The sequence below is a fragment of the Scomber scombrus genome, chromosome 7 (assembly GCF_963691925.1).
Source record: "Scomber scombrus chromosome 7, fScoSco1.1, whole genome shotgun sequence".
In the NCBI taxonomy this organism is placed as follows: Eukaryota; Metazoa; Chordata; class Actinopteri; order Scombriformes; family Scombridae; genus Scomber; species Scomber scombrus.
Genome location: NC_084976.1, coordinates 32661157 through 32688832, shown reverse-complemented (window position 1 = coordinate 32688832; position 27676 = coordinate 32661157). Strand labels below are relative to the sequence as shown.

Here is a 27676-nt window from a genome sequence, read left to right as displayed (position 1 = left end):
AGTCTGAAGGCCTGCTGGTCTAAACAGAGCAGCATGGACACTGTTAGGACCTGAATGCTACTTTAGTATTTCATCTGTGGTTGATGGAGTTAATAGTAAATGGTGTGTTTGTACATGTACACACCATAAATATGGAGTCCAGCTGTGTTTGATGCTGCTGTGCAGACTGATCACTGGGAACCTCTGAGCTCTGCTGCTGAACTCTGTGGACAAAACATCACGTTTAAGAACATTTAATGACTCAAATCTGCACTCAGCTTATTAAAGATGTTCTGTCATGATGACTAAATGAACTCCTGTAAATGCTGCTCTGATTACTGGATGTTAAATTCTTACCTTCCATCAGCAGGTTGTCCATCTTTAAACACAATAGGACGATGCAAGGACCGGTCACTCTTCATGGACACACAGCTGGGTTCAGGAGAGTCTGCTCTCTGCTGCTGCATCCTGATATGAATAAAGAAGTGAAAAAGGGCATGTAGTTAACACCAAAGAACTGCTGTCCAGCATCACTGAGTCTCTGCTGCCCAGCTTCACTGAGTCTCTGCTGCCTCCACATACACCCAACCAGCTCCCAAAACATCAGCCCCCCCTGCTGAGGTCCTCCTGTCTCTTGGTCTCTTTCTACATGGTTTTGTTGACACCTTGGTCCCCAAAGTTTCTGTCCTGAGCAGCTCTTTCAGCCACCAGAGTGGTCCTGCCCATCTGTCCTGCCTTCTTTCTCCTCTTTGTTTTCTCCCTCCTGACCAGCCTGGAGGGACATTTGGGAGCTGTCCCTTGAGGAGCGACTGTCAGGATTCCTGTTTAAGCTCTGTTTGTGTTGTCCTGTCTGTTTCTGTCCCTGCCTTCAGTTTCAAACCCACCTGCTCACCTGCTGCTGCTGTGTAATTCCCTCATCAGCTCCTCACTACATATACTGCTCTCAGTCATTGTCTTTCATTCTAGACACTAGATAGTGATGCTGTTCCTGTCTGTTCCTGTTCCTCTTGTTACCTGTTCCTGCTGGTTTCAACCTTATTTGAACTGCTTTCCCTTTATGGTCTGTAAGCCTGTCTGTTGGTTTCTGAGCATTAAAACTGTTTCCATTAAACCTGTCTGTGGTGTTTGTGCCTGGTTCACCTGCTCTGCCCCACATAACACAGGAGGTTTATTCAGCCCAAACAGCCAACAAACCATTATTAGATTCTTACCTTCCATCAGCAGGTTGTCCATCTTTAAACTCAAGAGGCTCATACATAGACCAGTCACTCTTCATGGACACACAACTGGGTTCAGGAGAGTCTGCTCTCTGCTGCTGCATCCTGATACAAACAAACAACAAATCAAAGAGTTTAAAAAGATGAATTTTGAGCAGACTGTCAGCAGCTGAAGTTTTAGAAGCAGAATGAAAATCAGTAAGAAGACAGTGGATGAGAAACGTTCTCCTGTTCATCAAAATGTCATCTGATGAAAGATGCTGTCTCATCTTAGTTGATTAGTTGACTAATCAGTGGTTGAGCTCTTTGTTAACTCACAAAGTTAGTAGTTCATTCTGAGTTATTGTGACTTATTATTCAGTAGTTGAGTGTCAGATGTGACAGTGAGTGTGAATAATGATGGTGGAGTGATGTGAGTGGAGAACAGTGATGGACAGTTAGAGATCCTCATCTCACCTCTGAGCTTTGGTCTGGCTGTCATGTTCCCCACACAGAGAGCTTTTAGAGGGAGGGACTCCCTCCTCTCTGTCCTCACACTGATCCATAGCAGAGAAACACCTTCACACAAACACAACAACATGCTCATTCATTACAACCAGCTGCACATCACACAGGTCTGCACTGCTGTCTAACATCCTGTCATTATTCATTCCACCACCAGATGGAGCCAAAGTAACAAACTATTTAAAGACTTTCACTGAGCTTTAATGTTTAATAACTTAGTTTCTGAATGTTCCACTGACTTTTCATTTGCCTGATTAAATAACTGAATATCATGAATGAAAAGATGTTTTCAACAGTATTTCTGTCAACTTCTTTTAACACATTTCATAGTATATTATTATAAGGCTTTTATTACCTGTTCATCACTAACCGTCCCACCTGTGAAACAAACTCTTTCTGTGGTAACTGTGGATTAGTTATTATAATAACTGTCATAATGTTTGTCAGGTTCAAGATGACTGAATGAGGTGACCTTTGATGAGGCCACCACCAATTAAATGAATCAAACACACAATTACTGACTTCAAGAAACAGTTTTACAAAAAGTCACTTTAGTGTATTTATCTAACGTTTACTACAATGAATGTCATCGTACCCAAACCCTTTAACAGCCAGGTTCAGTTGTCGGGCAGGGTGCTGAACCATTTGAAAATGACCCAAAAGATTAATCTAATCTTTATATTATATGGAGTAATATTCACATTATTATTAGTAATAGTGTGACAGAGTTCACATATGAACAGCTAACTGCTCAGTAACACTTTAAAAACATGCAGCACTGACACAATCACTTGATACTTGCAGCTGAAACACACAGGCAGGAATGGAGGCTCCTAATAAAGCTTTGAACCCAAAAATAGAGAAAAGAAAACAGCAGTACACTCTCAGAAGATCACACATCATAAGCAAGTATCCACTGAAATACAGGCAACCAGTGTTATACTAGAAACACACAAAAAGGACATCTCTGAATTTATATTTATATATTTATATTTAAAGACAAAGAAAGTGAAAGTAAAGAAAAAGGATCAGAAACAAAGGCCCGTACTCTAACCAAACTGTGACAAACTATATTCCACTTGGAGATGGTCCTATAACAATAAATATAAAATGAGGTTATAATCAGTAAGTTGAATAAAATGATGAAAGCTTTACTTCATATAACTAGCAGCCAAACCAGCGGCCTGCTTAATGTCGTGATGACTGATCATTATATCTGCAATCAGTTCTCTGGAAAGCTTCATTACAGTGTGAATATACGGAGAGATGTCTCTGCTTCTACAGGGTTAAATACATTTATCACTTTACATCATATTCATCAGATTGTTATTAATACACTGCCTACCTCGTCCTCGCGCTGCGTCCGCTTCACTTCCGTGTTTACAGACAGGTAAACGAACTCACCTGGATGCGCGTGATCTTCGTGCACGTCGCTGTCAGCCTGATGACGTCAGCGTTGAAGCTGTTGTGTTGTGGAAATGTTTCAGGTAGAAAAACTTCTTAGTGTTTCAATATTAACACAAACTGAACATTAGTTGGCTGATCCTGTAAACAGAGTATTTCTTGGAGAAGTTGACAGAACCAAGAACAAATATATTATTAATCATGTACAAGTTACAACACTAAACACAGGAAGATTGTTTGGGTTATCTATTTATTGAGAAATTAACTGGTTTAAAACTTGGATTATTGGAGACAAGTTATTTCTTAATAATAAAGTTAAAGAAGTTTCCTTTCAAATCTGACAGCGTATATATCCAGTAAAAAAGACATTAGCGAGATATTATTATATATATTGAATACTCTGCTGACTTCTGTGGTGTAGAAGAAGAAACAACATGTCATTTATTTTTTCACTGTGTAAACAGTCAAATATTTTGGGTCGATGTACAAAATGTTATAATGAGAAAAAGTAATAAGACATTTCATCTCAGAGATAGAGATGTTCTTTTACACTTTGCTTTTTACGCAAGAAAACTGACTCTAAGCCAAACTTTGGACACAGTTAAATTAAAACATTAAAAACAAAAAGGCAATGAAACAAAATTGTATTTTTGAAAAATACCTCATGTGATTGTTTCCCTGGCAGAAAAATATTTGTTTGTATATATTGTTTGTGTTTATTAATAATAATAATAATAATAATAACAATAATAATAGTAATAATAATAATAATGATTTAAAAAAGTTAAGTTAGTCTTATTTTACTTATTTATTTAATGATTTTTATGTAATTAATTGCCCCACACACATATATTTTATTTATATTTTTAAAGCATTTTATTCATTTTTTTTCTCTTGCATGCAATGGCCTCCAGTTTTGTCCTCAAACTGTTCTTTGTTTTATACCTTTGTGAAATTATTATTATTATTACATTATGATTGATTGATTGATTGTTACTATCAGCTCAACAGCCCAGCAACAGCCCAGCAACAGCCTAGCAACGGCCAGCAACAGCCCAGCAACAGCCCAGCAACGGCCCAGCAACGGCCCAACAACAGCCCAGCAACAGCAACAGCCCAGCAACAGCCCAGCAACAGCAACAGCCCAGCAACAGCCTAGCAACGGCCCAGCAACGGCCCAACAACAGCCCAGCAACAGCCCAGCAACAGCAACAGCCCAACAGGAAGTGTAGAAATAATAAGTGTAGAAAATAATCAGGCTTGGGGAGTAACGGAATACATATAACAGCGTTACGTAAAAGGAACTGTTTTCTGTTACAGAAAAAAAGAAGTAATCAGATTACAGTGTTTAGTAAAAATGTGGATTATTTAGCAGGATTATAATTTTAAAACACATTTTCAATAAAGAACGATATATTACCACATACTGTAAAAGTCCCAAACTAAACAGAGCAGAAACAAGAGACACACACAGAAAAACAGACACACACACACACTAAAAGTTACCAGGAGCATGTTACTGTGGCAGCCCCAAAGACTACAGATGAGTTAAACAGATAAAGAGGATGTTTATTTACTCAGATTAAACTAAACACTGTCGTAGTTTCAGAGTCCAGAGTTTGAGCCCGGGACGCCAGGATCCACACTGCTAAACCCTCTGGAGGTGACGTGGACCTATCAGCGAAACATCAAGGAAGGAGGGCGCCCACTTGACAACCCAGAGGACGACATCACTCACTTGACCATCCCACAGAGTCCTGGCAACATGCTTCAAGTGTTCTACAAAGGGAAAATAACATCCAGTCTGTAGTGATATGTAGTAGCAGACGGTCACCCATAGGTGGCAGTACAACCTCAAGGGGACCTCTGTGAGACTGTATGTTTTTACAGGAAGTAGAAGAAGAGTTCTAGCATGAGTGATAAAATAAACAACTAGCTGAAGCTAGTAGAAGTTCAACTGAAGCTTTATTTATATGAGCATACGAACTTTACATGGTACCAGGACGGGGTTAAAGAAAAAGAAGCAACACAATGGATGCAGTAAAACCGCCAGGTCAGTTGAAACTGACTGGAAACGTCGATGCAAGTTGGAGAACATTCAAGCAGCAATTCCTGCTGTACATCGCGGCGGTCGGAGTGGATCGACGAGCGGATGAAAGAAAAATAGCCATGCGGCTCACCATCGCCGGCCCAGAGGCAATTGAAGTCTTCAACACCTTTGTGTTTGCTCAACCCGAAGACGGAGAGAAGCTTGAAGAGGTCTTAAAGAAATTTGACGAGCACTGCATGTCAAAGAAAAATGAAACGTACGAGAGATACGTCTTTCGCTCGCGCTTGCAGCGCCAGGGTGAGTCATTTGATAATTTTCTCACCGACCTCAAGATTAAAGCTCAGTCCTGTAATTTCGGCGAACTCAGAGACTCTATGATAAGAGATCAAATAGTTTTTGGAACAAATGAGAAGAAGCTCCGAGAGAAAATGTTGAGGGAGACAGACCTCACACTTGCCGGTGCTATAAAAATATGTCAAGCCAGTGAGCTTGCACGACAACAGGTACTGACTTTCAGAGAGCCTGCTCACGGAGCAGCGCACCAAGACAACGAGGCAGTGAACGCCGTGTTCGTGAAAGGAAAGCCACGGTGCAGATTTAAAAACAGTGACACCAGGAATAAAAACAATGACAAGGAGATGTTCGCTTGCAAGAGATGTGGTGGACAACACAGACCAAGACAATGTCCTGCCTATGGAAAAACATGCGCAAAATGTAAAGGACAAAACCATTTTGCCAGAATGTGTCTCTCTAAGAAGAAGGGACAGGGTGTACACACAGTGCAGGAAGAAACAGACGACAGTGATGATTTGAGTGACACATTTTTCATAAAAATGGTGTCACATGATGAAGATGTTAAGACACTGTCCTCCAGAATAGATGATTCAGATCAGGCTGTAAATACAGTAACAGATGACAAATGGACTGCTCCACTGTTAGTTAATGGGAAAATTGTAACATTTAAAATTGACACTGGGGCTAAAGCTAATTTAATCAGTGAGAAAGATTTGAATGCACTGACTGAGAAGCCTAAAAAATTCACAGAAAGAGTCACACCCCTGAAGGCTTATAATAATCAGCCAATACAAATAAAAGGTGGATGCAGACTTAAAGTAATAGCAAAAGGCAAACAGCATAACCTGTTATTCACCATTGTGCCGAATGGACACGAGTCTCTCTTAGGAGACAAAGCATCTGAGGACCTAGGTCTAGTAAAGAGGATCTATCAGATAAATGCTGACAGCATTAAAATAGTCAAGCAAGGCAAAGGACAGGAACACAGACAGTGTGAGGGAAGTACAAACATAGTGGAGAAGTTTCCTTCTGTCTTCAAAGGACATGGGACTTTACCTTACACTTACAAAATACAGCTCAAAGATGATGCCAAGCCTGTAGTGCACGCCCCAAGGAGAGTGCCAGCACCACTCAGAGCTGGCTTGAAAAAAGAGCTTGAAAGGATGACTCAAATGGGGGTCATTGAACGAGTGGAAAAACCCACGGACTGGGTCAACTCCATCACATGTGTCAAGAAAAAGAATACAGGTGCCTTAAGAGTTTGCCTTGATCCCAAAGATTTAAATGAAAATATAAAGAGAGGGCATTATCAGATCCCAAAACGAGAAGAGATACTGAGTGAAATGACTGGTGCTAAGTTTTTTAGCAAACTAGATGCCTCTCACGGGTTCTGGCAACTGAGGCTTGACCCAGAAAGCAGCAAGTACACAACTTTTAACACACCATTTGGACGTTACTGTTTCTTGAGGCTCCCATTTGGCATTAAATCGGCGCCAGAGATCTTCCACAGAGCAATGGAGTCCATGATAGAGGGTCTGGACGGCGCCAGAGTTTATATAGATGACTTGGTGGTCTGGGGAAAAACACGTCAACAACATGATGAAAGACTGTTGAAACTCTTTCAGAGAGTCAAAAAGAATGGACTAAAACTGAATAGAGACAAGTGTCTCTTTGGTGTCACCGAGATGACATTTTTAGGAGAAAAGGTCACAAGTGAAGGGGTGGAACCTGACCAGTCAAAAGTGCAAGCCATATTGGATATGCCTGCCCCCACTGACAAAAAAGGTGTCCTGAGAGCCATGGGAATGATCAACTTCCTGGGCAAGTTCATTCCTAATCTTACCTCCAAGACAGCGTGCCTCAGGGAGTTACTACAGCACAAAACAGTATTTGAATGGACTTCTCGACATGAGAAGGAGTGGAAAAAATTAAAGGAGACTGTAACCACAGAGCCAGTCCTCACATTCTTTGACCCATCGAAACCAACAAAGATCTCCACTGATGCCTCAAAAGATGGCTTGGGAGCTGCACTGCTACAAATGAATGAGGACAAATGGCAGCCTGTAGCATATGCGTCTAGATCGATGACGGAGACCGAGCAGCACTATGCTCAAATTGAAAAAGAGACTTTGGGTTTAGTGTTTGGGTGTGGAAAGTTTCACAGTTATGTGTATGGACTGCCAACCTTTACAGCAGAGACTGACCACAAACCGCTCATCACAATCAGAAAAAAGAACCTTAATGACATGTCACCCAGAATCCAGCGCATGATGATGACATTGCAGCGACTTTGACCTTATTTACACGCCAGGAAAATACATTGTACTGGCAGATGCTTTATCACGAGCACCAGCTCCAAACAGTGACATGCCGGTCGGCCCTGTGTCCGATGAGGCTGAAGCACACATCGACATGGTGACTGCTTCACTCCCAACATCAGATGTCATGTTACAGCAAATTGTGCAGGAGACAGCAAAAGATCCTCAGCTGCAGAAAGTATCCCACCATATTCCAGACTGGTTGGTCAAGGGGAGTCTGCCCAGGGTTCTACCCTGTGCGTGCAGACTTGTGTGTGGCTGATGGACTGCTACTGCGACAAAACAGGATTGTCGTCCCACAATCTATGCGTCAGGACATGCTTCAGCGTATTCATGAGGGACATCTGGGCGTGGAGAAATGTAAGAGGAGAGCAAGAGAAGCAGTTTATTGGCCGGGCATCAACAAAGACATAGGGGAGACAGTGTTTCCCCTACCATTGTACAGGCCTGGCGGGCCGCCTGGCCAAGGTGACCTGCCGCCAGGCCAAGAAAAAAACAATCAATATGCCAAAATTAAGCCAATTCAATTCATTCATAAATCAGTTATCATTAGGAGCGCCTCTGTGCAGCGCAAAGCGAGTCAACCTGCTTCGTTGCCTAGTAACGATGCGAGTACCGCTGCTGAGAGCTCGGGCATATATTCTGGGATGTTTAAGATTTGCTAACCAACTATGGCGCCGCCGAAGAAAAGAAAAAATATCGCGGGTGACAAACAACTTAATATAAAGACATTTTTCTGCCAGACCCCGGAGCCAAGAAAAATAGATGAAGGGAGAGTAACAGAGGCAACTCCAGAAAAAATGACAGGTGCAGGTGAGACGGAAGAAAGGGGGGCAGATTGCAGTGGAGAGGGGGGCTGCTCGGTTACTGCCTCTGACACCGGTCCGACTACCGACCCCCGTCCGACGGGTGACCGCGGGCCCGGTCTGACCACCGACCCCCGTCCGACGGGTGACCGCGGGCCCGGTCTGACCACCGACCCCCGTCCAACGGGTGACCGCGGGCCCGGTCCGACTGGTAACGTTGACCCAGCAAAAAAAAATACAGCTAAACACAGAACATCTGGCTGGGATCCCGAATGGCTTAACAACCACAACTACAGCCCTTGGTTGTACCACACTCCCCATGGTAAGTTTACAATTTGTTGTTTAGCTTATATTTTTGTGATTGAGGAGCTTCTCTCTCTTTTCTTTTCTTTTTTTTGGTAAGCAATAATGATGAAAATAACACAGACAATAGGCTAGTTTTCCCAGGCATTGTCAAATGTATGTAACTCTGTTATAATAAAATGAATAAAAAACGTATGTGTTTATTAAAAATTTTTTTTATAACTGATAGAATCTCAATTATGTGTAGGGATGTTTTGTCGCTTATGCCGTCAGCATAAGCAGCCCGTTAAAAGAGGACCATCCCAGAGGGTTTTCATTGAGATCCCTTCTGCAATGTACAGAAAAGATGCACTTGATGCTCTTATGGGCTCAGACCACCACGCTGCAGCCTTTCAGGCCCATGCAACTTTGATTAAAGGTTAGATTAAGCCTAATGATTTCATTTAAGTGATATAATTCAGTAATATAGGCCTACAATGATTTTTACACACACACACACACACACAATAAATGATCCTTAAATTTAACAATTTACTAAATAAGCTTTCTCATTTTTGGTAGGTGAAAACAGACCTCAGGAACAGGCTGCAGGGGGAGCACTTGGGGGCCTGCATGAGAGTTTCTATCAATGGTCCCCCTGTGGCCAAGTTCCCCTACGACAAGGCCTTGGTGAAGTTCTTCACAAAACCCAGAAAAATCAAGTGCAGCAGAGAACGATGCACACTGTGTGGTTGAAGTGCCAATGTAGCATGTTCCATTTGTATGCAATAAATGCACCTTAATAAGTCACTCTCTCCTTGTGACGCTCTGGGTGAACAAAAATTTGAATGCATATATAATAATTGCAGAATTGCAGACTGCTTGCTGTGCCTTGCTGTGCGTGTGCCACACGCGTCACGTCTGTTTAGGGTTTTTTCGGTGGGTACCACCGGGCCTGAAAAAAATTCTAGGGGAAACACTGGGAGATGATACAGCAATGTGAAACGTGTCTCAAACATCATTACAAACAAACAAGAGAGCCAATGCTAATCGCAGACCCGCCCACTGCACCATGGCAAAAAGTGGGCACTGATTTATTTCATCTACATGGCAAGGACTATCTTCTGGTGATAGATTATTATTCAAACTATCCGGAAGTTGCACAGCTGTCCAGCACATCAGCACAGTCTGTCATCACACACATGAAAGGATTTTTTGCCAGACACGGAATTCCACAATGTGTTGTCAGTGACAATGGTCCGCAATATGACTGTGGTGAGTTTAGGGAGTTTGCACAGGTGTATGGATTTCAACATGTCACCTCTAGCCCTTTGTATCCACAGGCTAATGGGCAAGCTGAAAAAGGGGTCCAAATTGTAAAGAGACTGTTGAAAAAGGCAAAAGACTGTAAAGCTGTCCTTACCTGGCTTTGTTAAGCTACAGGTCTGCAGCTCTGGAGTGTGGAGCATCTCCTGCTGAGCTACTCATGCATCGTGAGCTGCGCAACACACTTCCACACATTTCAAGACACAAGGATAACAAAAACACTGATGAACTGACTGACAAACGGATGAGACTCAAGTACAGACAGAAAATGAACTATGACAAAACAGCAAGGCAACTGGAACCTCTTCAGGAAAGGGATGTTGTGAGGATTGAAGGTCCTGAGTTCTGGGACAGAAAAGCCACAGTCCTCAGTGAAGTAGGTCCCAGGTCTTTTGTGGTCAAGACAGAGAATGGACAGGTGTTAAGGAGAAACAGGAGGAGTCTGTTAAAGACTCAGGACATTGAGAATCAAGCCGAGGAGACTGGATCTGAACAGCCAGAGGGTGCTGCACCAGATGTGCACCACAGTAAGCCTCCTTCACCTTCCCCAATGACTGTGACACTCAGAAGGTCTACCAGACCTAGGAAGCCTCCTGAGAGGCTCATAGAACAAGAGTGAACTGTTCAAGTAATACAAAGTGAAAGAAAGTTGTTGACATTTGGCACTGTTTAAAAAAAAAAAAAAAAAGAGTTGATACTTGTACTGAATTTGATATGTTATTCTGTGTTATTGACTTTTACAGTTGTGTAAATGTGAAGAACAATTCAGTGTTTAATATTAATTGGGTTTGTTCCAGAAAATTAATGGTATTTGACATACATATAGAGTCTATGGGCTAGACTACATTTTGTGTTGCACTGAGTTGATGCTATGGTATATGGTGCATGTTGTGTTTGCCTGTTTGGAAGGGGGATGTAGTGATATGTAGTAGCAGACAGTCACCCATAGGTGGCAGTACAACCTCAAGGGACCTCTGTGAGACTGTATGTTTTTACAGGAAGTAGAAGAAGAGTTCTAGCACGAGTGATAAAATAAACAACTAGCTGAAGCTAGTAGAAGTTCAACTGAAGCTTTATTTATATGAGCATACGAACTTTACACAGTCCATCTACACAATAGATCTGATCATCTGGTGAACAAGTGACTGCTGAGAAAGTGCAGCTGGCAACAAGGGAAAGACCTTGTGACAGCATAGAAAGACTGGCTGGCTGAAGGGAAGAGACCCCCACAGGACTGTCACAGGTTAGCTACCTGTGGCAGCGGGATCCAGCATGGAAGGTATGGGTCCCACTTACACATGGCAAAGGAAACCTCAAAGAAGAAAATAACCCCAGAGTAACAGAGAGTGGGGGTGGAAGACGACTCATCAGCAGACAACCCAGCAAAGGACACAGGAACAGAACAGACTATGAATTGGATGATCAGCAAACCTGAGGCTGCAGCAGCTGCAGCAGAGTGCAGGCTCCACATCTGCATATGTGGCTGGGCAAAGGTTACCTCAACCAAAGGCCTGAAAATACACCAGGGTAAGAAAGGGTGCCTGAAAAGGGGGCAACAGGAATATAGGATCAACAGCTACTTTCTGAGGAGAAAGTCGAGTCAGTCGTCTCAGTTTAGCAGCAGGACAGAAACCACAGTCTGCAGGACATCAACAACCCTGTCCCAGTGAAGGGATAACCAGGCACAGAAGAGAAACCTGAACCCAGCAAACTATGACCTGCAGCAGAAAAGTAGAGCCTTCCATCAAATGGCCAAAATCTTGTGAGACATCATAGTGGACAGAGATCGACGTGGACCTTTGCAACATCTTGGAGACGTTCAGAGGCACTACCATGAAGGAGCTGAAGAGGATTGGGGGAGGTAGTTAACACCTATGGAGTGAACCGGTTTGGAATTGTTGAGAGGAAGAAACCAGCCCGGAAACTAACCTCCCTCAATAAGATAACTGCATGATGGGTAAACACAAACCCTCTCCTGGTAATTGTCTAACTCTGTCCTTGTTGCTGAAATATTAGATAATTTGAACATTTATTGAAGTGAAACCATGTGAGAAGTTTAGAGGGAAAAATCAGTATTTGGTGGAGCTGTTAACAACTCATAGACATCTGAAATGTGAGCCGACTACACACTGCTGTCTGGTTTCATCTTTAACAATGTGTTGTATTTATAAAGCTTGTTATATTATCCATTGTGTCAGTAAAGTGAGGATGCTTTCAACAATAATGTCATGAATAGTTTTTATTGATGATGATCAGATAAAATACATGTGAGAAGCACAAAAACACTGTGGGCTTCCACAGCTGGACAGATGTTATTAGATTGAAACATGAATAGAGCTGCATGCTGCTCATTGGATCCTGACAGTAACAACAGCAGAGTCAACTGAGACTAATCAATGAATCATGTAGAAGGAAAAATAACTGAGTGTTTGAGTCTGAGACAGATCTGCTTCACAGTGCAGAGTGTGTGATGTTTGATTTCAGCAGCTGATCTTCAGTCAGCAGAGTTTCTGTCTGAGAGACTCTCCCTCCTACAGAGGACACAGAGAGACTCTCCCTCCTACAGAGGACACAGAGAGACTCTCCCTCCTACAGAGGACACAGAGAGACTCTCCCTCCTACAGAGGACACAGAGAGACTCTCCCTCCTACAGAGGACACAGAGAGACTCTCCCTCCTACAGAGGACACAGAGAGACTGAGGAACCAGACCAGACTCTAAACCCAGCACACAGAAGCTGAGTAAATGTGGTGTTGAAGGTGTGGAGGTGGATCAGTGTGTCAGAGGAAACTCTGTAGAAGGACAGAGTGCCAGCAGGACAGTCCACATACACTGCTACTCTGTTAGAGACAGAGGAGGAGGAGGAGGAGGAGGAGGAGGAGGAGGACGAGAGGGATGTACTTCTGTTATTGTGCCAGACAAAGTAACGACCATCATCAAAGCACCTCAAACTCCAGGACTGATCATTCCCTCCAAACCTACAGTCATAACTGTTTCCTTTCCTGTTGATTCCTCTGTAACTCACTGATATATAAACTCTTCCTCTCCACTCGACCTCCCAGTAACATCGACCAGTCAGAACATTTCTACACAGCAGCTGATCCCAGAAGTCAAATCTGTCTGGATGATCAGGATATGACTGATCCTCTTCCACATGTGTCACCTTCCTGTTGTTATCAGACAGTTTGAGGTTTCTGTTCATTGTGTTTGGATCCAGTTCCAGTTCACAGGCATCTGATGGAGAGAACGAGACACAATACAGCTGCAGTTTATCATCTGTTGATTTATTAACAACTTTACTGAAACCATTCAAACTTAAACCATCTCCATGACAACTGAGACCCTCCATCACTGAGGAAGACCATGAGATGTGACTGAAAGCTTTGGACATACAGAGTAAGTGGACCTTTAACAGTTCAGTTAGAACATGAACAGTCAACATGACAGTGATATTCAGTAATATTCATGTTTTTTCATCACGTTTGGTGTAAAGTGAAGGTCTTTGCACATCAAGTCTGTTATTTTCATCTCAAACTGTCGTCTGTTACAAACACATTTTTGTCCAAATGCTCCAAACAGCTGAAGTCAGTATGAATGAATGAACTTTATCTGCAGGAGAGACATGAGGGACATTTTGGAGCAGGTAGCGCCACCATGTAGACATTTATAAAACATTTCTCTTTTAACTCCTGAACTGTGATGAACAAAAAGAAATGTCTGTTTCATGGATTCATTGGTTCAAGATAAATGTCAGTTTAGGCCACGCCCATTTCTAACAAAACACATTTTCCATAATTTTGAACTTTTTTCACCTCTTTTACAAATTTCATCCAGTTTTTCTCAAAGTTCTCATGAATCAAACTGAAAACACACTCACACTTCCTCAGACCAGGTTTCAGTCTCTGCAGTCCACCATGGTCCATCCTGGAGGAAGAGACAAAGACACAATCAGCTTCATGCACCTTCACTCATATCCACCATTAAACATGAACCAGAGTCCCTCAGTTAGTCAGAGTGTCTGTCCATATGTCCATACCTGAGAGTGTCCACCTGTCTGTCCGTACCTGAGAGTGTCCACCTGTCTGTCCATACCTGAGAGTGTCCACCTGTCTGTCCATACCTGAGAGTGTCCACCTGTCTGTCCATACCTGAGAGTGTCCAGTCTCCAGTGTGGATCCTTCAGTCCAGCAGACAGAAGCTTCTCTACTGAGTCTCCTGGATGATTGTAGCTCAGGTCCAGCTCTCTCAGATGGGAGGGGTTGGAGCTCAGGGCTGAGGCCAGAGAAGCACAGCCTTCCTCTGTGATCAGACATCCTGACAGACTGAACACACACAACAGTTCATCTAATGAGCTTCAAAACATTCTCAACTCAATGAACAGGATTTAGTCCTTCAGGCCTTTATGTTCACACTCAGCGCCCCCTGCTGTATGTTGTTGTCATGCAGATACATTTTAGGTTAGTAGTAGGAGAGAAAGCACATGTTCCTGCTGGAGGCTGCATTCTGATTTATGTTGGCAGAAGAAATGTCTTTAAAGTTAAATATTGTTCCACACAATATCTAAAGAAGATTTCAGAGAAATGTACTGATGTTTTAACTTAGTTCTTATTTTTCATTCCAACAATGTTCACTGTGTGATCACAATCATGTAATTAGGAAACTTCAGTTTAGTGTTTAAATATTTAATTTGTATTTTACACAAAAAAATTAAATGTAAAGGCGAGAATCTCCCAGCTAGAGGACGAGAAACGCATGGCTTGTCAAACTGTCGCAAAGTATGGAGAGCAAAATCACACAGCTCGAAGTTCACCCCAAATACCAGGAAAACTACAGCAGATGAAGCAATATTATTAATATTCACATTAAAGGAGTGCCAGAGAGAGCGAGAGGACGCCTAAAATTAGCCTCCCTCTGGAACGGCATAACATTGACCCCCAGTTACGACACATACTGGTGAGATTCCTCCGATTCTCTGACAGGGAAAAGGTACGACTCAGAGTAAAGGAGCTGAGGTAATTTCAGTGGAAGGACAGTAAAGTGGACTTTCTCCCTGACTTTTCTAAGGAGGTGCAGGACAAGAGGAATAAATTCATGGAGGGTTTTATCCAGCTGTGTTTTGGGTCACAGTTGGAGAAAAAAAAGGCACCGTTTTGAAGACGCATCAGCTGTGAGGAGGTGAGTTGAACTGTATCACCCGGCAGAGGAAGCCGAATATCTCTGTGCTAACAAGGACAATAAGATAGCAGACGTAACATGCTTTGAGCGTGAATATGGGACTATGTTAGTACATTTCTCTACATGTAGCGTTAAACATGGAATATATAGTAGTATGTAAACAATGGGTCCAGTGATATGCTGAGTAGAACCTTCTTATTTATACATCTGTGTTTCCATCTGGCTTTGCATTGGCTTATCATTATTATTATTTATTAACACCGGGTCTTAATTGATGGTTTTTTTAATGCAAATAATTATTTTATGCTGCACTCTAATATTTTATGCTCTATTCTAGTCTAGTTTTTTATTTTTCTTTATCTCTTTCTATTTTCTGTACTTTGTTTTATTTTTTATTATAATTGAGTTTCCTTGTTTTTAATTATATGTTTTTCGTTTCCAATTCTTACTGTTAAATGTTTGTTTTAATGTAAAGCAAATTGAGTTCCTGGGTATGAAATGCTCTATATAAATAAAGTTGCCTTGCCTATAAATATTTCTACTTCTTGATTTGTTTTATATTGTGGTATTCATTTGCTTGTGCTTTGAATTGTTTTACATGTAAATTCTTAGTAGATATTTATTTCATTTGATAGTTTTGTTTCTGGGGTGATCAGTGCTAATGTGGTTGTCTCTCTCAATGCAACATCTCAATTTTTCTTTTTTGTTTGTTTCCTGCAGCTTGTGTCTGAATGGGTATTCCTGTTGTAGAGTGTATCGGATAAGATTAAATAAAAAGTATAATTAAAATAAAAAGATTTAATGACAGAAACATAAATCCTGACTCACATGTTGGTGTGGAAGGATTTTACTTACTGTATACTTGATGTTACATCACTTCAGCTCAGACAGTACACTAAATCTTTTTATCATGAACTCTTCATGTAAACTAGAAACTGGGGGAAGCCAAAATATGACTTTATATACACAGTAATAAAACTGACCTGGACTTCCGGTCGGAACACCGTCATGATGGCCGCATAGCGAGGGAGCTCCCGGCTGAACCAGAGCAATTAGAGAAATACCCCCATTTAAACCAAACAAATAATTCAAAAAACGCAGAGAAAGGGGTTAAAAAGCGATATCACCACTTTGAGCAGTAAACGTCGTCTGAAGACAAGTGGGAGAGACAGACGGAGCGCAGCAACAATTAGCAGCTAACAGGTGTGAGCTTACAAACAACGCGGTGCAGTCCGGAGAAATGGCCGACTTGGAACTGATTCTGCAAGAACTAAGAGGATTTCGCCAAGAAAACAAAGGACAACTAGAGACAATAAGAGAGGAAATTATAAAGGCGACTACCAGACTGGACGAGGCGGAAGGACGAATTGAGAAAGCAGAAGAGAGGATCCAAAACACAGAAGACGTCATCACGGCCATGCTAAAGCTACACACCAAGCTGGAGGACAAGCTGCTGGACCTGGAAAGCCACTCCAGGCGTGAGAACATAAGGATTTATGGGGTACCGGAGGGGTCCGAGAAGGAATCAACCACGATGGTTTCATTTGTGGAAAATTTACTCCGCGAAGGTCTCGAGCTAACGCACGACATGCCCGACCTGCAGATTGAAAGAGCTCACCGGTCGCTGGGACCGCAGCCGCCGGGGGACGCGCCGCCACGCTCCATCGTAATCAAGTGTTCAAGTTTTAAAACAAAAGAGACAATACTCCGCAAGGCATGGCAGAAGAAGGGGTTCACCTGGCAAGAAAACCGCATAAACCTGGATCACGACTATCCACCTCTAATACTCAAGAAGAGAAGAGAATACATAGAGATCCGCAAAATACTGAAGGAAAACAGAGTTCAGTTCCAGACCCTCTTCCCTGCCAGGCTACGCGTGAGACACGAGGACGGAACCAGAACCTACGAGACGGTAGAGGAGGCGTCAGAAGACCTGCTGAGAAGAGGCTACGCTGTGACAACCACCACCGCACCTCCGGAGACGCTCATGGAGCAGGTGCAGCGGCTCTCCTGGACGAGAGTGGACAGACGAGCAAAGAGGGGACCAGCCGACCGGGACCAGAGCTACAAGGAGAAGCTCCGAGCCTTCAGGAGAACATCACCGACCCCCTCCGGGACTGGAAGGATTTAACCCACGCCAGAGGACGGCGGACTAAACGGCGAATTTTTTTTTATAATGTGCTGACTATAATAAGTGGTTAAAATACACTATTGGTTCACTCGGGGCCAAGGGCCTCTTCCTCCGGACTGAGGAGGGAGACTGTTTCCTTCGAGCCACCTCGGGAGGCTCAACAGGGTCGGACTATCAGACCCCTACATAGGGAGTCACACGGACAAATTGTGTTCAGTTTGATGCTGTTTAGCGTGTTAGTTGTTTATTCCCTGCTGGTTCTTGCAGGGAGGGGGAAGCGCACCGGGTTTTTTGAGTGGGAGGGAGGGGGAAATCACATAGATGCAAAACAGGTCTTTAAAAATAGCGTCATTTAATATAAATGGAGTACTCAATCCAGTTAAAAGGTGGAAAATTTTATCAAAATTGAAGAAAGATAAAATCCAAATAGCTCTCTTACAGGAGACACACCTCGACGACTCCGAACATGCTAAATTGAATAAATCAGGATTTAAACATGTTTACTTTTCTTCACATGTATCGGGGAGACGTAGAGGAGTGGCGATTTTGATATCCAGTGCGGTAAATTATGAGCACATAACAGAACATAAGGATAGGGAAGGCAGATTTGTTATGGTCACGGGGAAGATAGAAGGTACTGTGATAAGTCTCCTTAACGTGTATGTGCCGCCGGGCAGTGACTGGTCCTTCTATAAACATATGGTTGATTTAATGACAACAAAGAGTCAAGGGATTTTAATATGTGGCGGAGATTTTAACATCCGATTAAATCCCAGAATTGACTCATCTAACGGGAAATCTGACGCAAGAAACATCAGCAATAGATTAAACACTTGGATGCGTGAAGTGGGGATTGTGGACGTATGGAGAGAGATAAACCCGACGAGCCGAGACTACTCACATTACTCGTATGCTCACAATGTTTACTCACGCATCGACTACTTTTTTATGCTTAAAGGAGATCTTTTCAGGGTGGGCAACTGTGAAATAGGACCTAGTACTATTTCAGATCACGGTCCCATCTATATGTCAATCCATCTGAATAATAATAAGAAATCCACTCTCTGGAGACTGAACTCAAGCATTCTGAATAACCCAGTTATTAAAGATAAATTGAAAAGCGAAATTATATTGTATTTGGAAAACAACGATAATGAAGAAGTGAACCCACCTATTCTCTGGGACGCATTAAAAGCAGTATTGAGGGGCAAAATAATAGCCATCTCCTCATATGAGAAGAAAATTAGGGAGCAAAAACTCAAAAAATTAGAAGAGGACTTGAAGAGACTACAGAAAGAACATGCAAAGTCTCACAAAGATGACGACAAATGTAAGATTAAAGAATTAAAAAAAGAAATGGATGAAATAAATACCCAGGAAATTCAGAAAAAGCTTCTTTTTACAAAGCAACAATACTATGAGACAGGTGGGAAATCACTGAAACTTCTATCGTATAGGTTAAGAAAACAACAAGCGGATAGAACTATATATAAAATAAGAAACTCTGAAACGAAAGTAATAGAAACAAGCCCGGAGAAAATACAACAATGCTTCCAAAAGTACTATAGAATATTATATACACAACCACAGATGAGCAACGACAACCAGATTGATGCCTTTCTGGCCCAGGTAAATCTTCCAAAGGTCACTGATGAACAAAATGGGAAATTAATATCCAAAATAACAAAGGAAGAAATTCAAACAGCAATTAGGAAAATGAAAGGGGGGACGTCTCCAGGGACAGATGGTTTTTCCACAGAATGGTACAAAACAATGCAAGATCAACTAATTCCAACATTATTAAAGACATTTAACTGGGTTTTGGAGAACAAAAATATCCCCCCCTCATGGAGGGAGGCAATGATTTCGATCATACCTAAGGAGGGGAAAGATAAATTGGAGTGTGGAAATTACCGTCCTGTAAGTCTTTTAAATAATGACTATAAATTATTCACCTCCATATTATCCAAACGAATAGAGTTGTTATTACCATTATTAATACACAAGGACCAGACTGGCTTTGTCAGACAAAGACAGACCCAAGATAACATCAGGAAAACACTGCACGTTATGAGACAAGTCACACATCAAAAACTGGAAACACTGATATTAAGTTTGGACGCTGAGAAAGCATTTGACTCAGTGAGGTGGGCATTCTTATATAAAGTACTTTCAAAATTTGGCTTCCATACAACTATAATTGACACGTTTGCAGCACTATATAACAAACCAACAGCTAGAATCAAAATCAATGGAAACTTAACCAATTCATTCACTTTAGAAAGAGGGACGAGGCAAGGGTGTTGTGCGTCGCCGCTCCTCTTCGCCTTGTTTATAGAACCCATGAGTCAACTAATTAGGCAGAGGAATGATATAAAGGGGGTAACAATGACATCTGGGGAACAAAAACTGGCCCTATTCGCCGACGATTTATTGATAAGTATAACACAACCTACTCAGACACTACCAAAACTGATGAAATTGTTAGAGGAATTTGGTTTAGTTTCTGGTTATAAAATTAATATTAATAAAACCCAAGCATTAACATTTAATTATGACCCTCCACCTTCAATTAGGACCATGTACAATTGGACATGGGATGCTGAGTCCATTAAATATTTGGGTGTCTCATTACCTAGGGACTTCACAAGACTGTATAACTTAAATTATGGCCCACTAAATTCAAAGATAAAAACCGATATACAAAGATGGAACGTTATTCCCTTTTTAAGTTTAAGCTCCCGGATAGAGTCAATCAGGATGAATATTCTTCCACGGATGTTGTACCTTTTTCAATGTTTACCAATTAAAATACCATCTAAACAGTTCTTAGAGAGGGACAGAGTAATAGCGAGGTATCTGTGGCAAGGGAAAAGGGCCAGAATCAAATTTAAAACATTGCAATTAAGAAAAGAAAAAGGGGGAATGGGCCTTCCCTGTTTACAGGATTACTACCATGCAGCTCAGTTGAGGCCTTTAGTTTGCCTGTGCTCGCCTATGTATGATGCAGCATGGAAGGAAATTGAAGGAACGATGATAAAGGGAATTCCAATAACAGCTTTATTAAGTGACAATAAATTACAAGAAGAACAGGAGATCCCAGACGACTCTATAACAAGTAGCCTCCTGAAGTCCTGGCAGGAAATAGTCAAAATTTGCAGATTAAAAGACACATCTAAGATTATGAGGTGGTGTGCCTATGACTCGGACTTTACGCCAAATAAAACCGACGGCAGATTTAAGACATGGATCACAAAAGGCTTAACTACCTATTATTCGTTTGTCCACAAGGGGACATTTCAGAGTTTTGAGGCCCTACAGAAGGATCATGGTCTAGGGAGAGACGAGTTTTTTAGGTACCTGCAAGTGAGAGATTATTATAACAAAAATATTAAAGAGGCGTTAAGAAAAGACGAATCAGGGTTCATGGAGGTATTCTTATCATTAACGAAGTCCAGATCTTGCAACAAAATTATCTCCAAATTATATAACGCCATACAACTAGCCAAACAAGAGAATACAGAATACATAAAGAGGAAATGGGAAAAGGAAATAAGGATAATTATTACACAGGAGAGTTGGGAGAAAATATGTCAACTACAATGGATCTCAACCGGGTCAAACACCTGGCGGGAGTTCTGTTGGAAAAGTATAACAAGATTTTTTATCACACCAATCCAGAAGCGTCATCAGGGTAGCGGGGATGCTTGTTGGAGACTCTGTGGGTCTAATGGAGCCAACCACTTCCATATCTTTTGGGACTGTCAAGTAATACAATCTTACTGGGAAGAGATCCACAAACATATTAAAAATATATTTAATGTGAACATTCCATTAAAATGTGAAACTATGTTTTTGGGCAATATAATGTTTGAAACATGGGACATAAAAGACAAAAAACTGCTGACCATATTGTTGGCAGCAAGTAAGAAATGTGTCACTAGGAAATGGTTAAGAGTGGAACCTCCCACCATCGACGAATGGATTGAAATTGTTTATGAGATTTATGTTATGGAGAAGATTTCTTTTTCCCTCAAGGTTGAGAAAGACATTTTTTATAGGATCTGGACCAAATGGACTGAGTATGTAAAACCAATCAGATCTGATTTTATCTGATTATACTTGTGCTTTGTGTGAACCTACCCTCTTCTATTTATTTTTTATTTATTTTTTTATTTTTTATTTTTTTGTGAATGGAGTATAGATTACATGTAGGGGTGCGCTCCCCGGTTTTGTTGTTTTTGTGTTATTGCTTCCACCTGGTTTGGGTCCGTGGGAGAAAGATCCAGAAGGGCAGAAGGTACAACATCATTGTATCCTTGACAATCTGAGTAAATGTATGTGTGAAGTGATGTATGTGATGGATGCCTGCCTTTCTGAATAAAAAGAGAATTTCAAAAAAAAAAAAAAAAACTGACCTGAGAGTTTCCAGTCCACAGTGTGGACTCTCCAGTCCAGCAGAAAGCTGCTTCACTCCTGAATCCTGCAGGTTGTTGTGACTCAGGTCCAGATCTCTCAGACTAGAGGACTTGGAGCTGATAACTGAGGACAGACCTGCACAGCTTCTCTCTGAGAGATTACAGTCACTCAACCTGAAGATGAATCAGCAGAACAAAAGAATAGCAAACATTACTTTTCTTCATTGAGCAAAGATGAAACTACATTAATCTGGATAGTTCTGTGTGCACTTACAGAGCTTTGTTGGAGGCTTTGACCACTGGCAGCAGCCTCAGAAGAGCCTCCTCTGAAGCAGAGTATTTCTTCAGGTCAAACACGTCCAGATCTTTTCCTGATGACAGTAAGATGAAGCCCAGAGCTGACCACTGAGCAGGAGACAGTTTATCTGTGGAGAGACTTCCTGATCTCAGGTACTGTTGGATGTCCTCCACCAGAGAACGATCATTCAGTTCATTCAGACAGTGGAACAGATTGATGCTTCTCTCTGCAGAAAGACTCTCACTGATCTTCTTCTTGATGTAGTTGGCGGTTTTCTGATTCGTCTTTGAGCTACTTCCTGTCTGTGTCAGCAGACCTCGCAGGAGAGTCTGATTGGTCTGCAGTGAAAGACCCAGGAGGAAGCGGAGGAACAAGTCCAGGTGTCCATTTGGACTCTTTAAGGCCTCGTCCACAGCACTCTGGTAGAAACTTGTTGATTTATCTCTGAACACTTCAGACCAGGATGTTGTTTGTTCTTCTTCCAGCAGATTGACTCCAGACTTGATGAATGTCAGATGGACATGAAGAGCAGCCAGAAACTCCTGAAGGCTCAGGTGGACGAAGCAGAACACCTTGTCCTGGTACAGCGCTCTCTCCTCTTTAAAGACCTGTGTGAACACTCCTGAGTACACTGAGGCTGCTCTGATATCGATGCCACACTCTGTCAGGTCTGATTCATAGAAGATCAGGTTGCCTTTCTGCAGCTGCTCAAAAGCCAGTTTTCCCAGAGACTCAATCATCTTCCTGCTCTCTGGACTCCAGTGTGGATCTGTCTCAGCTCGTCCATCATACTTGATGTTCTTCAGTTTGGACTGGAGCACCAAGAAGTGGATGTACATCTCAGTCAGGGTCTTGGGTAGCTCTCCTCTCTCTCTGCTTTTCATCACATCCTCCAGAACTGTAGCAGTGATCCAGCAGAAGACTGGGATGTGGCACATGATGTGGAGGCTTCGTGATGTCTTGATGTGGGAGATGATGGTGCTGGCCTGCTCCTCATCTCTGAATCTCTTGCTGAAGTACTCCTCCTTCTGTGGGTCAGTGAACCCTCTGACTTCTGTCACCATGCCGACACACTCAGGAGGGATCTGATTGGCTGCTGCAGGTCGTGTGGTTATCCAGAGGCGAGCAGAGGGAAGCAGTTTCCCCCTGATGAGGTTTGTCAGCAGTACATCCACTGAGGTGGACTCTGTAACATCAGTCAGGATCTCAGTGTTGTGGAAGTCCAGAGGAAGTCGACACTCATCCAGACCGTCAAAGATGAACACAACCTGGAACTCTTCAAACCTGCAGATTCCTGCTTCTTTGGTTTCAGTAAAGAAGTGATGAACAAGTTCCACCAAGCTGTACTTTTTCTCTTTCAGCACATTCAGCTCTCTGAAAGTGAATGGAAATGTGAAGTGTATGTCCTGGTTGGCTTTGTCTTCAGCCCAGTCCAGAGTGAACTTCTGTGTTAAGACTGTTTTCCCAATGCCAGCCACTCCCTTTGTCATCACTGTTCTGATTGGTTCATCTCTTCCAGGTGAGGCTTTAAAGATGTCTTCTTCTCTGATTGTTGTTTCTGGTCTGTCTGGTTTCCTGGATGCTGTTTCAATCTGTCTGATCTCATGTTCATCATTAACCTCTGCAGTCCCTCCCTCTGTGATGTAGAGCGGTGTGTAGATCTGATTCAGAAGGGTTGGGTTTCCTGCTTTAGCGATCCCCTCAAACACACACTGGAACTTCTTCTCCAGGTTAGACTTGAGTTTACGTCGACACTTTGCAGCACGAGTTCCTGAATGAACAAACAACAAATGAAATCAGTGAGTGGATCCTACATAAAGTCTAGAAATCTGAACATATAAGTGTGTCTGTGTTGTTTTTCCTCCTCCATCAGTTTTATTCAGCTCATCAGTGGAGGACAAACAGCCTCTGATCTGATGCAGATGTGTGCAGCATATTAACAGCAGAGTTTGAAATATAAACCTCTCCCATGTTGCTTCCATTTCCTCTCCATCATGTTAAATCTGTTCAAATCCTCTTACTGCTCTGCAGACAGTCAGCCAGATCCTCCTGCTTCATTCTCCTCAGGAAGTGCAGTGTGATCTTCAGAAATGCCTCTCTGCTGCTCCTCCTCTGCTCTTCCTCCTCACCGTCCAACACCTCCTCATCCTCACTCTGACTCTTTAAGCATTCTGGGTCATCTGGGCTCAGACCCCTCTGGACTCTCTTCAGCTCGTTCTTCACAAAAGTGACGATGTTCTCCTCCAGCAGCTGGAACAGAAAGATAAAGTGAACATTTCATTTAAACTGGTAGAACACAACATGTGATTCATGTGTCAGTCTGAAGGCCTGCTGGTCTAAACAGAGCAGCATGGACACTGTTAGGACCTGAATGCTACTTTAGTATTTCATCTGTGGTTGATGGAGTTATAGTAAAAAGTGTGTTTGTACATGTACACACCATAAATATGGAGTCCAGCTGTGTTTGATGCTGCTGTGTAGACTGATCACTGGGAACCTCTGAGCTCTGCTGCTGAACTCTGTGGAGAAAACATCACGTTTAAGGACATTTAATGACTCAAATCAGCTTATTAAAGATGTTCTTTCATGATGACAAAATGAACTCATGTAAATGCTGCTCTGATTACTGGATGTTAAATTCTTACCTTCCATCAGCAGGTTGTCCATATTTAAACGTAATACCACGACCCATAGACCTGTCACTCTTCATGGACACACAGCTGGGTTCAGGAGAGTCTGCTCTCTGCTGCTGCATCCTGATATGAATAAAGAAGTGAAAGCATGTAGTTAACACCAGAGAACTGCTGCCCAGCTTCACTGAGTCTCTGCTGCCCAGCTTCACTGAGTCTCTGCTGTCCAGCTTCACTGAGTCTCTGCTGCCTCCACAGACACCCAGCCAGCTCCCAAAACATCAGCCACCCTGCTGAGGTCCTCCTGTCTCTTGGTCTCCTCTCTACGTGGTTTTGTTGACACCTTGGTCCCCAAAGTTTCTGCCCTGAGCAGCTCTTTAAGCCTCCAGAGTGGTCCTGCCCATCTGTCCTGCCTTCTTTCTCCTCTTTGTTTTCTCCCTCCTGACCAGCCTGGAGGGACATTTGGGAGCTGTCCCTTGAGGAGCGACTGTCAGGATTCCTGCTTAAGCTCTGTTTGTGTTGTCCTGTCTGTTTCTGTCCCTGCCTTCAGTTTCAAACCCACCTGCTCACCTGCTGCTACTGTGTAATTCCCTCATCAGCTCCTCACTACATATACTGCTCTCACTTATTTTCCTTCATTCTAGACACTAGATTGTGATGTTTTTCCTGTCCGTTCCTGTTCCTCTTGTTACCTGTTCCTGCTGGTTTCAACCTAATTTGAACTGCTTTCCCTTTATGGTCTGTAAGCCTGTCTGTTGGTTTCTGAGCATTAAAGCTGTTTTTATTTAACCTGTCTGTGGTGTTTGTGCCTGGTTCACCTGCTCTGCCCCACATAACACAGGAGGTTTATTCAGCCCAAACAGCCAACCAACCATTATTAGATTCTTACCTTCCATCAGCTGGTTGTCCATCTTTAAACGTCATAGGATGACCCATAGACCAGTCACTCTTCATGGACACACAGCTGGGTTCAGGAGAGTCTGCTCTCTGCTGCTGCATCCTGATACAAACAAACAACAAACCAAAGAGTTTAAAAAGATGAATTTTGAGCAGACTGTCAGCAGCTGAAGTTTTAGAAGCAGAATGAAAATCAGTAAGAAGACAGTGGATGAGAAACGTTCTCCTGTTCATCAAAATGTCATCTGATGAAAGATGCTGTCTCATCTTAGTTGATTAGTTGACTAATCAGTGGTTGAGCTCTTTGTTAACTCACAAAGTTAGTAGTTCATTCTGAGTTATTGTGACTTATTATTCAGTAGTTGAGTGTCAGATGTGACAGTGAGTGTGAATAATGATGGTGGAGTGATGTGAGTGGAGAACAGTGATGGACAGTTAGAGATCCTCATCTCACCTCTGAGCTTTGGTCTGGCTGTCATGTTCCCCACACAGAGAGCTTTTAGAGGGAGGGACTCCCTCCTCTCTGTCCTCACACTGATCCATAGCAGAGAAACAGCTTCACACAAACACAACAACATGCTCATTCATTACAACCAGCTGCACATCACACAGGTCTGCACTGCTGTCTAACATCCTGTCATTATTCATTCCACCACCAGATGGAGCCAAAGTAACAAACTATTTAAAGACTTTCACTGAGCTTTAATGTTTAATAACTTAGTTTCTGAATGTTCCACTGACTTTTCATTTGCCTGATTAAATAACTGAATATATGAATGAAAAGATGTTTTCAACAGTATTTCTGTCACCTTCTTTTAACACATTTCATAGTATATTATTATATGGCTTTTATTACCTGTTCATCACTAACCGTCCCACCTGTGAAACAAACTCTTTCTGTTGTAACTGTGGATTAGTTATTATAATAACTGTCATAATGTTTGTCAGGTTCAAGATGACTGAATGAGGTGACCTTTGATACGACCAATTAAATGAATCAAACACACAATTACTGACTGCAGTGTTACAGCAGTATCTTCACCTGCTATCTGCACCGTTTTATGGACCAACCCACCAGGGTTATTATAGTTCACTAAAACTAAAACTAGCAGTGAAAAAATAATTCAGTCAAATGAAATAAAAATAAAAATGATTTTTTTTAATTAAATGAAACAAAAAAAAACCTACAATGAACAAAGGAAAACTAACTAAAACTAAACTGAACTGCAGATAAAATCAGCTTGGATTGTTAGTGTCTTGTTCAGTTTGACTTCTAGAGATAACAGCTGCTGCCAGTAGGGGGCAGCAGAGCGGAGCAGGCAGAAAACAACACACAGGCCAATATGAAAACATTTAGACTCTGACCCGCAGTAGATAAAAGTAAAGGTGTGGTGATGAAGAGTGATGATAATGATGATGAAGAGTGATGGGAACATTTGTGGGATAAAAGCTAAAAAGGGAAAAATCCCACTAATGTGAAAGTCCAGCTTGGAAGCTCTGACAGAGAAGCAGGAGACAGTTAACGTAAAGCTCACAGTCAGAAACACAGCAAACCTCAGTGTCAGCGTTAGTTCATCCTCATCAAGGCTTTCCTCCTGAAACACTACAACTACTGAAACTAAACTAAAACTACTTCATCACTTGTTAAACTCACTATAACTAAACTAATATATAGTCTAATCTTTATATTATATGGAGTACATTCTGCATATTACATGTTCATACTCATATAACTCATTTAATCATTATATATATTTATCAGTATAACTACCATCTCTACTGTTACCAGATCATTTTAACACCTGCTGACACAAACATGATGAAACTGTCGGCTACGTTTCCTTTAGATGCTGAAAATCATCTGAATGAAGCTGATGAGTGAAGGTGAAATATATCAGCAGCTTCAACCAGCCAGCGATAGTGCCGTCAACATTTAAACAAGCAGAAG

The 27676-nt window shown here is 42.1% G+C and overlaps 1 protein-coding gene across 1 annotated transcript in view; it reads right to left on the bottom strand.

The window, feature by feature from the left end:
• LOC133983075 (NLR family CARD domain-containing protein 3-like) overlaps nucleotides 1–26285 on the bottom strand; it is a 50186-nt gene extending 23901 nt beyond the window's left edge. The window contains exons 1-7 of the mRNA XM_062422027.1: nucleotides 26183–26285; nucleotides 25721–25831; nucleotides 24847–24957; nucleotides 24642–24720; nucleotides 24223–24451; nucleotides 23377–23972; nucleotides 5608–5616 (exon numbers count right to left, since the gene is read on the bottom strand). Of these exons, the coding sequence (XP_062278011.1) occupies nucleotides 5608–5616; nucleotides 23377–23972; nucleotides 24223–24451; nucleotides 24642–24720; nucleotides 24847–24957; nucleotides 25721–25831; nucleotides 26183–26271 (1224 nt within the window). The 5' untranslated portion in view covers nucleotides 26272–26285. The remainder of the gene's footprint in view (nucleotides 1–5607; nucleotides 5617–23376; nucleotides 23973–24222; nucleotides 24452–24641; nucleotides 24721–24846; nucleotides 24958–25720; nucleotides 25832–26182) is intronic.
• Nucleotides 26286–27676: the final 1391 nt, after the last annotated feature.